This window comes from Arachis hypogaea, chromosome 2 (assembly GCF_003086295.3).
Source record: "Arachis hypogaea cultivar Tifrunner chromosome 2, arahy.Tifrunner.gnm2.J5K5, whole genome shotgun sequence".
NCBI classification, from domain to species: Eukaryota; Viridiplantae; Streptophyta; class Magnoliopsida; order Fabales; family Fabaceae; genus Arachis; species Arachis hypogaea.
Window position 1 is genome coordinate 93,630,573 of NC_092037.1, and position 12,693 is coordinate 93,643,265.

The 12,693-nt window shown below is 30.5% G+C and overlaps 1 protein-coding gene across 3 annotated transcripts; it reads left to right on the forward strand.

Moving 5' to 3' along the window:
• The first annotated feature begins 262 nt into the window (after window positions 1-262).
• LOC112728433 (uncharacterized) lies at window positions 263-12,417 on the forward strand. 3 transcript variants are annotated; one of them, XR_011874260.1, is made up of 15 exons: window positions 263-1,226; window positions 1,382-1,469; window positions 1,606-1,623; window positions 2,003-2,061; window positions 2,460-2,518; window positions 4,237-4,378; window positions 4,470-4,540; window positions 5,253-5,389; window positions 9,693-9,789; window positions 9,934-10,039; window positions 10,184-10,268; window positions 10,459-10,590; window positions 10,712-10,866; window positions 11,023-11,152; window positions 11,627-12,417. XR_011874260.1 is itself a non-coding variant. In XM_072220591.1 (8 exons), exons 1-4 carry the CDS (start codon window positions 9,373-9,375, stop codon window positions 10,250-10,252), a joined length of 459 nt encoding a protein of 152 aa, XP_072076692.1. In that variant the 5' UTR covers window positions 8,040-9,372; the 3' UTR covers window positions 10,253-10,268; window positions 10,459-10,590; window positions 10,712-10,866; window positions 11,023-11,152; window positions 11,627-12,211. The 3 variants fall into 3 exon arrangements, 2 of the variants coding, with proteins under 2 accessions (XP_072076692.1, XP_072076694.1); XM_072220591.1 differs by lacking the exons at window positions 263-1,226; window positions 1,382-1,469; window positions 1,606-1,623; ... (3 more) ...; window positions 4,470-4,540; window positions 5,253-5,389 and adding an exon at window positions 8,040-9,559 and having other exon boundaries at window positions 11,627-12,211; XM_072220593.1 differs by lacking the exons at window positions 263-1,226; window positions 1,382-1,469; window positions 1,606-1,623; ... (4 more) ...; window positions 5,253-5,389; window positions 11,627-12,417 and adding exons at window positions 8,040-9,559; window positions 11,304-11,566.
• Window positions 12,418-12,693: the final 276 nt, after the last annotated feature.

The window sequence follows — 12,693 nt, forward strand, 5'->3', positions numbered from 1 at the left end:
AAATGATCTTGGTTAATATTATTATATGCATTATGATACTTTAATGTTCTCTTAGCTTGGTATCCCCTCCCCGATATTAGAAGGTATAAATTAATAATATAAACAAAACAAAATGTTAACATTATAAAAAAGGCATTACAAGAAACACGCTATAAATCGACAGCTATCGTGAGTGTCGATAATTTTTTCCGGCAAATTGCCATTCTGTCAAAAAAATTGTTAATAGAAACTAAATATTAAAATCGATGGTTTATTCGTCTATTTTTTTTTTTGGGCCAAACACCTGCTCTACCGCATCCCTATAGTGTGGTCTAATTCGCAGTCTAGTTGTCAATTTTGTCATTGATTTTCAACATATCTATATAACAATGGTATAGTGGACGAATCATATCCGACATGGTATTTTTTGGGAATTTTAAATTTTTTTTAATTGGAAATTTTCATCTTATGGGGCCCACAGACAGTTCATAATGAGTTGTTCTATCTGTCTGCTATTATATGGTATCTCTTGCCTTTTCGCTATCTTCTTCTTCTCTCTCATTGAAACCCCATTCACCTCCTCTGTATTCCCCAGATTAACTTTTGTTTGCCTCTTCTTTCTCTGTTTGTTCGGATCGGTGTATCCAGCTCTAGGATCTTTCTCGTGCTTTTTTTTTTCCTTCGCTTTATCTCTGTTGTTTCTTATTCTTCCTCCTCTTCGTCCTCCCATGGTTTCTCCGTCACGAGCGACGCCTCTTCTGTCGGTGGTGTCCACAACCTCATAGAGCGTTAGCCTCTCGCTCGGCCGCTCGGGCTCCTTGGCGATTCCGTTTTTTCACTGAAGATGGAAGTTCGTTGGGGTCGATTTGGATCTCGATGGCGCCAGAGATTCAACGACTGTCAACGGTAATCGATCAGCGAGGTGGTTCTGGTCCTTTTTTTCAGGTCGTAGAAGAACTACAGGTCGCAGAAGAGGTCGTAACCCTTCTTTCGTTTTTTTCTTATTCTTCCTCCTCTCCATTTGGAAGAGGGTTTTTATTTTAAAACACTATTTTGATTCTCTGTGTTTTATGATAAATTCTATTTTATTTTTTCTGTTTGAAAATCGTTGGAATTTTTTATTTTGGTTAATTTTGAGTTTTATAATTTCCTGCGTAGTTTTTTAATAGTTCGTTTCATTGTTATTAGTTTGAGACCAAAGTGCAGAGTGCAGAACTCTTGGAGAAATTTTTTGTTGTGTTATTAAGGTATTTGTGACAAAAAATTTTTAGCTCAATTGTGCCATCATTTTTGAATTAATGTGCAACTGATTGATTTGGACTATTTGCTACTGATTTGATATTGTACATGTCAATACTGCTGTTTGTTAATTTGCTACTGATTTGAGTTATTGCTTACCTAGCTTATTCAGCGGCTGTTAATGGGAGCCGATCGGTGAGGTGGTTCTGGTCTTTTTTCGGGTTGCACGGGAACTACAGGTCGCACAAGAGGTCATTTCCCTTTTTTCCCGATGTTTGTGACTTTCTGTGATTTTGATTTGTTCTATAGTTCGTTTATTTTTTAAGTTTGTGGAGGGATTTTTGTTGTCTTAATTTTGCCCTTCATCTGATTCTGGTCTTTTTTCAGGTTGCACAGGAACTACAGGTCGTACAAGAGTTCGTTTCCCTTTTTTTCCAATGTTTGTGACTTTATGTGATTTTGGTTTTATTTATGATTTTTAAGTTTGTGGAGGGATTTTTGTTGTGATATTTTTGCCCTTCATCTAATTATCATTTCTTCTTGGTGTAGTTTGGTTTGATATTTGAGATTGACTATGATCAGTGTGATAGTGTTGAATTTATTCAATTAAAAGTTTATTTGGAAGAGGGTTGTTATTTTAAATCACTATTTTGATTCTCTGCGTTTTATGATAAATTCTATTTTATTTTTTGTGTTTGAAAATCGTTGGAGTTTTTATTTTGGTTAATTTTGAGTTTTATAATTTCCTGTGTAGTTTTTTAATAGTTTGTTTCATTGTTATTAGGTTGAGACCAGAGTGTAGAGTGCAGGACTCTTGGGAAAGTATTTTATTGTGTTATTGAGGTATTTGTGACTAAATTTCCTTTTGAACTCAATTGTACCATATTTTTGAATTACTGTGCAATTGAATGATTTGGACTATTTGCTACTGATTTGATATTGTACATGTCAATACTACTATTTGTTAATTTGCTACTGATTTGGGTTATTGCTTACCTAGCTTACTGAGCAATTTCATGCTAAATTTCATGTTGAATGGGTCTTCAACATCTCTATTGGTAGCTAAGTTTTGGGTGGACACTTATTAGCTGCTGGGTTCCACTATTTTGATTCTCTGTGTTTTAAGATAAATTCTATTTTATTTTTTCTGTTTGAAAATTATTGGAGTTTTTTATTTTGGTTAATTTTTAATTTTATAATTTTCTGCATAGTTTTTTAATAGTTTGTTTCATTGTTGTTAGATTGAGACCAGAGTGCAGAGTGCAGAACTCTTGGGGAAATTTTTTGTTGTGTTATTGAGGTATTTTTTACTAAATTTTCTTTTTAGCTAAATTTGTGTGTGATAATTTATGTGTTGGTTGTAAATGTGATTGGTTTATTGGCTGTTTGTTCTTTTTAGATTAATATTAAATCATTCCCAATTTAACTTTAGACTTTATCTTTTTTTCAAGATGGTTGTTTGATCTTCTATTTTTGGTATGTATCTTAATTTGAACGGGTTTATTGTGTCTGGTTTTTGGTGTTAGTGTAAGCATCAAACTTATGTCTTTTTTTGTCTTTGAATTTTTTTAGAGTCGGGGGTTTTGTCTTGATTTTTATCTGGGTATCTGTTTCTTTTTGTGTGTAAGTTAGTGCTCTTACGGAAAAATTGTGTTTCATCCACTGTGTTAGTCGTGTTTTTTGGCGTTACTATTAGTATGAAGTTCATGCTTTTTTTTATTTTCGATTCCTGTTTGATTGTGGTTTTTGTCTTGCTTTTCTTGTGATTATTTTTTTTTCTCTTGACTATTTCCCGTGGTAAAAAAAATTGTCTATGTGTCATATTGGTTGAACTTTGCTTTAAATCTGCTATTGTGTAATTGTGCTAATTTTGTATATGATCTTGATTTAAGTGAATATGTGAAGAAGTGGGTTTTCTTTTAGTGCTAATTCTATATATGTTATTGATTTGAGTGTTAAACAAGTTCGAAGGTGCATGTTATTATTTACTTTCATAGTCACTGTGGTTAATTGTGTGTTGATTTTGATTTTTTTTCTAATGGTTTAAACTGTTGCTTTGTATCGCTAATAGTGTGTGTGTGTGTTTTTTTTTTGTTCCATTCTTATGAGGTTGAGACCAAAGTGCAGAACTCTTCATGAAGTTAAAGAAGTATTACTTTATTTTTCCAAACGAACGCCTCTTTGATGTAGATGATTTTAAAGAATCCCGGATTTTAGAATTTTCAGGTGTTTTATTTATTGGCTGTTTGTTCTTTTTAGCTTAATATTAAGTCCATTTATTTTTAATTGTAGATGTTATCTTTTTTTCTTAGTGGTTGTTTGATCTTCCATTTGTTGTATGTAGTCTAATTTAAGAGGGTTTATTATGTGTGGTTTTTGGTATTACTGTGAGTATAAGATTTATGTCTTTTTTTATATTTTGATTTTATTTGAGAGTTGCGATTTTTGTCTTAATTTTTATTTGTTTGTGTGTTTCTTTTTGTGTGTTAGTTATGGTTGTTGGGAAGGTATTGTGTTGCATCCACTTTTTTAGATGTTTACAAGTTCTTGTTTTGAGTTGGATGATTTTTCAGTGTTTATATTAGTTATATTGTTGATTATGAAGATGACCATTAATTGTTACTCCTGTGGCTTGTTTTTTTTAGGATTGTGGTTTTTATTTTTTTTAGTGGGTATTTGGTTCTTTTCGCTTGGATAGTTTTGGGTAGCTGGAAGAACGGGTCTTGCAAGGAATTATTTGAATTTTATTTTGAATTTATTACTGTGTAATTGTGTTTACTTTACTTCTTCAGAATTTTTGTCAGTTTGTTTTTTATTATTTATTATTTTATATCAATTAAGTGTTTTATATCTTTTAATACTTTGATTGGTGGATTGGGAGGTTGACCAAGGATATGATAAGAAAAATTATTTAAAGGTCAATGGTGTTAGCCTGCCATTGTTCATCATGTATGGTATTTTTATGCTAATGTATATATTTTGGTGTCTTTTTTTTGTTGTGACTGAGTTGTTTTGTAGACGAACAGATTTGCTGCACTGCCTACAACTTTGCTCACTTTCTCAGAGAATCTCTCTTTTCGCTGTTATACTCTCTCTTGTGTCTCTGTCATCTGCTTTGGTCCAAATTGTTGCTGTTGTAGTGCTGTCTCAAGTGGTTAAGGTGATGTATTTTTCATATATTCTTTGATAATTTTGGGTAGATTATTGATATTTTTTAGTAGAAAATTGATATTTATAGTTGTTGGTTACAGAAATTGTGTATTGCTTACGTGGGTTACTGAGGAACTTCATTTTGAATGGGTCCTCAAAATCTCTATTGGTGGTAAGTATTGGGTGGACATCCATTAGCTGCTGGGTTCGAAAAAAAATATTTTCTAGCACCACCTTAAGTTAAATAATTTTTCTTCGTATCTATTTTTAGGAAAATTGTTCAAACTTTGATACAATGAAAGAATCTTGTGTTATTCTTTCTTACTATTTAAACACATTGTGTCTTGATGATTGTTGTAGTTTCCAGACTTTGTTTGTATTTTAATTTCAATTGATTTTCTTATTCGTGTTTTTGGTGTTACTATTAGTATGAAGTTAATGCCTTTTTTCTACTTTCAAATTCTTTTGTGATTGTGATATTTTTTTTCTTGTGGTTTTTTTTCTGGTCTCCACTATTTCACGTGGTTGGAAAAAATTGACTATGTTTCATTCTGGTTGAATTTTATTGTAAATCTGCTACTGTGTAACTGTGCTAATTTTATATATGCTCTTGATTCAAGTGAATATGTGAAGAATTGAGTTTTCTTTTAGTTCCAATTTTATATGTGTTCTTGATTTGAGTGGTATACAATTTCGAATGTTCATGTTGCTTTTTTTTCACAATCAGTATGATTAATTGTATGTTGATTTTATTTTTTTCTAATTATTTGAACTGTTGCTTTGTATTACTAATACTATATTTTTTTCTTTTTTTTATGGTTTCTTGTGGTTAGTGGGTCTAATATTACTCTTTGATCTAATACATGAATGAAAATTTTATTCAGTTACCTCAAGATCAGAGGATTTTTCTTGTCTCTTCCGATGGATGGTGACGGTTACGGAGATAACGGGTTCAACACTAACCAGACTCCTCCTCCATAGCTGTGTGGTCACAAGCGAGGGTTTCGAAGAGTTTCGCCAGGTGAGGTACCATAGTTTTCATTGGTTGCCCCTCTCGTATTTTGATTCCCTTGCAATCCTATCTTAATTTGTCTTCAAATTTTGATTTTTCTCCCTTTTTATCATTTGTTCGGTTCTTTTGAATATATGAGGTGGTGCTGAAGATGATATTAGAGAACAGTAGTTTTCTGTTTTTTGTTGATTTTAATTGGCTATTTTCTGTTTTGGTTCCTTTTTCTTTTTCATGGTTGTCCCTTTCTATTTTGTGTTGCTTTGTTCACTCTTATTTTTTTTCAGTTATTGCTTAAATGAGAACTTATATGTGTGTCTTCAAGGTTTCCTTAAGTTTTGTTTTGATAAGAAACATTTAATCACAGGAAGGTAAAAAAAATATTGAAACTTGTGTGTGGGTTGGTTATGCAAAGAAACATAAAATCTTTTTTTATTCAAAGTTGTCCACCATGTGTTTGATATAAGCTCCCAATGATATCACTTCCTTATTTTCTTGTCTACAATTACTACTTTAGGAAGATATATTTACTTAGAAATAATTTTATCGTTATTTTTTGTTTTGATTGTCAATAATGTAGCTTTTCTTTAACGATTTTACGCTTATTTAATTCAATCTTATAACTTGGTTGTTGTTTAATGCATGCTATGTATTTAAGGTGGTTGGAAAATTCCATTTTATAGTTTTTTGTGGTTAGTGGGTCTAATATTACTCTTTGGTTTAATACATGAATGAAAAGTTTATTCAATTACCTCAAGATCAGAGGATTTTTCTTGTCTCTTTGTATATTTTGTATAGTTCTTTATTCTCTTCTTTTTTATATGCTCATGTCATTATGGTTTACTGCTTTATGATATTTGGTTTATTTATAATGTGTTCCAATTTTTTCAAGAAAATGGTTTTTCCAAAGTATAGCAGTATACTTATTTTGTTTTGTCTGTTTTATTTTTTTATTTTATTTTCCATGCTGAGTGATGTCTTTGTTTATTTTTTATACGTGTCTCATCTTAGATATCATAATTGATGTGATTGAGAAAGATATTTGATATTCCCAATAAGATCTCTTTTCTTTTTGTTTTCTAATTCTTATATATGTAAAATTACATTTTAAATAATTCTAGAATCTAATTCTTAGGTTCAGTTGAGTGTGCTGTTTGGTATGCAATAACTCTATATACCTATATTGACTTGTGTACTCTTGTTATATGGATTTGGTAGAGGTTAATAGTCTATGTGTGGGAGGTCTATTATGAGGTAAAAAAAATTCAGTTTGCTATGAATGGACTGTATGGTCATTTATCACTCTATATTAGTATTAGATTTGTTGAAATGTTTCTTTTTTCAATTGAGGTAGGAGTAAATGGTGATTCAATGTGTTTTATCTCTCAATATGAATTTAATTTAATAATTTTATTGTTTATTTAATTTATTCTACTTATTGTTTTTGCACATTATTTATTTTAGAGGAATATGAGGTAGAAAAAAGTGTAACAAGATAGAATTGGTTTAAACAAAATTTCTTGCTGTTTGGTTTAGGGGAGGAAATAAAAAAAAGAAAAAAAATGAGTTGAAGTCCATGTAACTCTTTTCTCTTCCTTCGTTTATGACTTGAAAATAGGTGAAAAATGTCACAACAATGTTAAGATGAGAACTTTGTGCTTTGTTTGATAGAGCTGTTAAAATTTTTAAGTTTATTCTATTTGAAATTTTAAAATACATCTCTCTTGTTATTTAATTTTAAGAAATACTTTTTGTTAGATAAAATATTAGTTAAAAAAGTTAGTAACTTATTTATTTTAGGTTTTTCTCACCCTATAAATTCACGTGTGTTGACTGCTTTTTATAGGTTTTGGTTATTTGTTGTGATGGTTGATGTGATGACTGACGTGATTAAGAGGGCAATTGTTATTTTCAAGTATAATTTGTTTTTTATGTGTTATTACTAGGTGCTATATATGTCAAGTCAACTTTTTTGGTGTAGGAAGTTGGGGGCAGCTTGTGACTTTCCCTTCTTTTGTGTTCTTTTAGATTTATCACTCTATAATAGTATTAGATTTGTTGAATCGTCTTTTTTTTCAATTGAGGTAGGACTAAACGGTGATTCAATGTGTTTTCTCTCTCAATATGAATTTAATTTAATATAGTTATTATTTTTGTTAATGTATTCTATTCATTGTTTATGCATATTATTTATTTTGGAGGAATATGAGGAAGAAGAAAGTGTAACAAGATAGAATGTGTGGAAAACAAAATTTTTTACTGTTTGATTTATTGGAGAAAATAAAAAAATGGAAAAAATTGAGTTGGAGTCCATATAACTCTGTTCTCTTCATTCATCCATAACTTGAAAATTGGTGAAGAATGTCACAATAATATCAAAATGAGAACTTTGTACTTTATTTAATAGAGCTGTTAAATTTTTTAAGTTTATTCTATTTGAAATTGTAAAATACCTCTCTCTTGTTATTTAATTTTAAAAAATACTTTTTGTTAAATAAAATATTAGTTAAAAAATGGAGTAACTTATTTATGTTAGGTTTTTCTCACCCTACATCATGGATCATGTGTTGACTGCTTTTCATAGGTCTTAGTTGTTTGTTGTGATGGTTGACGTGATGACTGACGTAATTGAGAGGGCAGTTGTTATTTCTAAGTAAAATTTGCTTTTTTTTTGTGTTATTACTAGGTGTTATATATGTCAAATAAACTTTTTTGGTCTATGAAGTTGGGGGCAGATTGTGATTTTCGCTTCTTTTGAGTTTTTTTTTTAAATTCTAGGTATAGATTGTATCTATCTAATCACTAAGCCAATGAACTATAATTTACTTGATATATTAATATTAAATTAATATAATATATGTATAGATATACTGTTACTATCTATACTAGAACTACATTATCCAAGAAATTATATTGGATTTGATTTGATTTATAAGTTAACAATGATATTCTAACTATTTTCTATTGAATGCTATATATTTAGGTTGAATGCTTAATTAATTTATTTGAGAATATTTTAATGTTCTTTTGATATTGCTGCTCTTTTTATTTTCATTCTGTCTGTGATTGATTACTCTAATTGATTTGTTGATTGATATATTTATGTTTTGTTTATTTTTTTTAATTTTTTCTTTCCATGCATCTGAAATTCTGGAATTTAGTCAGGTGAGATATGCTAATAGATGTCTTTTCCTATTCAGTTTGTTCCCAATGACTACATTATAGGTATTTTTGGGTGTGCCTCATATGCATATGCACATATGTTCAAGTAGATTAGATGTTAGTGGGTTTTAGGATATACTATTCTATTACTTTATAATTATTATGATTCTATGAAATTTATTGGAATGTGTCCTTTCTTATTTAATTGTTGCGCAGGAAGGATAGCATATGTGTTCTTGATTGTGGTTGCTGGATATGTGTGTAATAGGTAATAGATGATGTATGCTATGTGAAACATGTTTTTCTACCATTTCTTTGAGGTATTCAAATTCAAATTCAAATATTTTGGTGATTTTTTAGCTTGTCTATAAAAAGAACTCCTTGGTTGTATGGTTCAATGCACGTCATTCCTTCTCTGAAATCCCTTGTTTCTGGTTTGTATTTATCTTTTTAGTTTTTTCTATTGTGTTTGGTGGTTGAGCCAATGCCTCCTCCATTTGATTCTATTTCTAAGATCCACCCTCCAAGGGAGGCATGGAGACTCAAAGTTAGGGTACTAAGAACTTGGATTGTTCCTTTTTTTGAAAATTATGATGTTGCAAATTCAATGAAAATTGTTCTTGTTGATGGAGATGTGAGTGGCTGTTCAATGTTAGTCTTGGGTTGATTTTATCTACGGTTTTTTTCATCTTTTGTTGTTTTCATTGTAACTATTTTTTGTTTTTTAAATTTGTTGTTGTTTTCTTGTGCAGTCTAACAAAATACAAACAACTGTTAAGAAGCAGCTCATAAATAGGTTTAAAGAGAGTATTATTGAGGGTCAAACATACTGAATGTCATATTTTAGTGTTGTTCCAAACCAAGACAATTATAGGGCAGCAGAACATGAGTTTAAGTTGGTTTTTCTTAACCGTACAACTATTATTCCTGTCCCTGATGATGATATCCCAAAGACATCTTTCAGTTTCTGTCCCTTTGATGAGCTCTTGAAAATGACTGAAAATTACGTTTACTTAGTTGGTAGGTGACTTTAAATCTTCTTTATGCCCTTCATTTTTTTTGTTTCAGTTTGTTGCCTTTTTTCTTGGCTGATTTTTTATGGAAGTGTGGACTTTTGAACTGTGATTTTATTGATGTTTGTTTTTTTGGATAGATGTTATTGGTTTGCTGACTTCTGTTGGTGAAGAGAAAGAGTATGTGAAAGATGCGAAAGTGATGAAGATGATCGTTCTTGAGTTATCTTCAAAAGAGTTTGTTTTTTTCTGCCTGATGTTGATTGTGTTTTGCATTGATTAACTATTATTTATGTTAAGAACTGGTCTTTTAGTTTTTATTGGTGTTTTATGTTGAATTGTTAATGGATCTAAGTTTTTTCAATAAATATTTTTTTTCAGGTTGACAATACGATGTGCTCTGTTTAGGGAGTATGTGGATGAAGTGCATCATTTCTTAGGTTCTGGCTATATGGAGCAGCCAGTTGTTGTGATCCAACTTGCCAAAGTTAAATTCTTTAGGAGTAGTCAATATTATAATGTTTAGGCTTCCCAATTTCTTCTGAAATTTCTTTGCTTTATGTTTAATTCCCTGTTTTTAACTATTTATTTATTTATTTATCTATTATTTATTTAGCTGGGTGTTTTGTAGGATAAGTTGGTCTCCAAAATGTTATGCATGCTACTCGGCTATTCTTTAATCCAGATTTGTCTGAAGTAGTTGATTTCAAAAACAGGTTATTGGATAGTACCTTATTAGATGACATGTTTAGTTGATTGATGTTTTTGTTTATAGTTTTAACTTGGTTAATATAATTTCAGTTTGTTCTCTTTATTCGTGTTTTAAGTTTTGTTGATACTGTTTTTTTTTTTCCTTTTTTTTAACTGATTTTTCCTTTTTTCCTGTAATTCTTCTATGATGATTAGTATGATTGACCAAGGTATCAATGGAACACAGCCATTGTTTATTGCTAATGAGGGTAAGGATGTTTCATTGGAAGATGATTTTATGCGGCTTACTAGAAGATGCACTATTGACGACTTCATGATAACAACGAGGTTTATTGGATTTTTTCCATGTCTTTGGTCAATTTTGACTTAGATATCCTTTCATGAAAAATTTATACGAAGTTTATGTTTTCCATTCATATCTCAATGTTTATTTTTTATATTATGATAGGAGGGGTCTTTTGTGGTTTTTGGTTTTGTGAGATCTATTGTGGATGAGGGACCTTGGTGGTATTCAGCTTGTGTTTGTAGGAAGTCAATTCGGCCTCAAGGTGGTGCATATTATTGTGATTTTTGTCAGCACTATGTTACCAATGTGACTCCTATGTACGTTGTGTTTATTCTTTTATGTGTGATATTCTTTTCTTTTTTCTTTCTTTTTTCTGCTGTTGTTTATTTCTCCTTGTTTCATTTTCCTAATTACAGTTATTTTGTTGTTTTTTTTGTATTAAATTTTTTATTGGGTAATTCTTTGATGGTCAGATATAGGATTAAAATAGCTGTTGAGGATGATAATGGACATGGTGTATTTGTGTTATTCGATCGTGAGGCTGCTTACTTATTAAAAAAATTATGTGCTGATCTGTTTGGAGAAGTTCAGAAGGATGCAAGTGTATGGTTTATTCCCTTTTTTTCTTTTCTGTTGTTGAGTTTAATAGTGACTGAGATCTATTTCTACCATGTATAACTGTTTGTTGAGTGTGTTTGAGTGTGTATTTTGTCCTTGATTCCTCTAAGAACCATGTTTTCAAATTATTTCACAGGTTATTTGTGGAGATAGTTATCCTGTGATGTTCCAGCAATTGGTGGGTAAAAAATTGCTCCTTAAGATAGATACTAAGAGTGTTGGTGCAGACAAGTATTTTAAAATTTTTCGTGTGAGAAGAGTTTGTGATGATGCTACTATTATTTTCATGTTTAAGTTGCCTAACTATGATGTGAATGATGAGCGTACTCCATTGAAGATTGCATCTACAAACTCGTGTTTTTTATTTTCTTTATTGTTTTTTATTGTTTCTTATTGTTTTTTTTCGATTGATTTTCTTTTATTTATTTATTTATTTATTTTTTTATAAATTGTGTTTAGGATGGTAAGTTGGGAAAGATCCCTTCAAGTGAGGATGAACGTATTGTTGACAAGAGGGAGCCTTGTGAAGTGATGGATAAGGGTATCACTGCTGATGGAAATTGTTTAAATATGAAGACAAACTGCAGGCCTTTGATTAATTTTCTTGGTGAAAATGGTGCTAAAGTTTCTGGATTGAATGATATAAATACTGAAATTGATATTGTAAGAGAAACAGGGAAAAGTGTTGATGATAGTGTACTTGTTGATGGGGAGTACAGTCTGAAAATTGAGGGCCTCTTGAATTCTCCTCCCGTGAAAATTATGGTAATTTATATGGTTGTGTGTTCTCTGCTGTTTCATTTATTCAGCCATTTTATTCTTTTGCATTGTAGAGGGTACTTTCTACTGTTCTTGATGGATCCCCTGTTCATGTGATCAAGAAAGAGAATGTTTCCAATTCTCCAAGGGGTAAAAAAGCTAAGAAAAATCTGAAAAAATCTTTTGATGATGTTGCCGATGAGAAACTTGGCCCAACTTCCAAGGTTCTCAAGAACCGTGATGTTTGAGATGTTAATAGAGCTGCTGGTGTTGCTGTGAAATAGTTTATTAATCTAAGAAGTAGTTAACTTATATGCACTGAATCCAATATTTCAATCAGATATAAAGATGATGTCTGTGTCCCATCCTTTTTTTTTTGAGCTGTGTCCAAAGACTAGTATGGTTTCGTAGTATCATTTTATTTGTTTGTACTTTGCTAGAAATTGTACACAGTGTCTAATGTAAATGATGTGATATGGGCAGATTATGGATTCTAGGTTATTTTAAAATTTGCACCTATGCAGTTTATTTATATATATGTATGTACTTTCTAGGTACAACACTAAATGAAATCCAGCAGCTTTTCTAATTAGTAGTATATATTAGTATATATTGTATACTTTTAATTTCGTTAAACGTTGTTAATTTTGTTTATTTTGTTATTCATCTCATATTTTAAACCAAGTTCAAGAAATTCAAAAAACAAAGTATCAAATTTTGGTTTAAAAAATTGATGTAGCTTTTAATAAATATTTTTCAAAAAAATT

Bases quoted from the DNA above. Each gene is read 5' to 3' on its own strand.
- LOC112728433 (XM_072220591.1), top strand. From the start codon at position 9,373: ATGTCATATTTTAGTGTTGTTCCAAACCAAGACAATTATAGGGCAGCA. The intron at 9,790-9,933 runs GTTTGTTTTTTT...ATTTTTTTTCAG, and splicing joins CTTGAGTTATCTTCAAAAGA to GTTGACAATACGATGTGCTC. The intron at 10,040-10,183 runs GTTAAATTCTTT...GGTGTTTTGTAG, and splicing joins TTGTGATCCAACTTGCCAAA to GATAAGTTGGTCTCCAAAAT.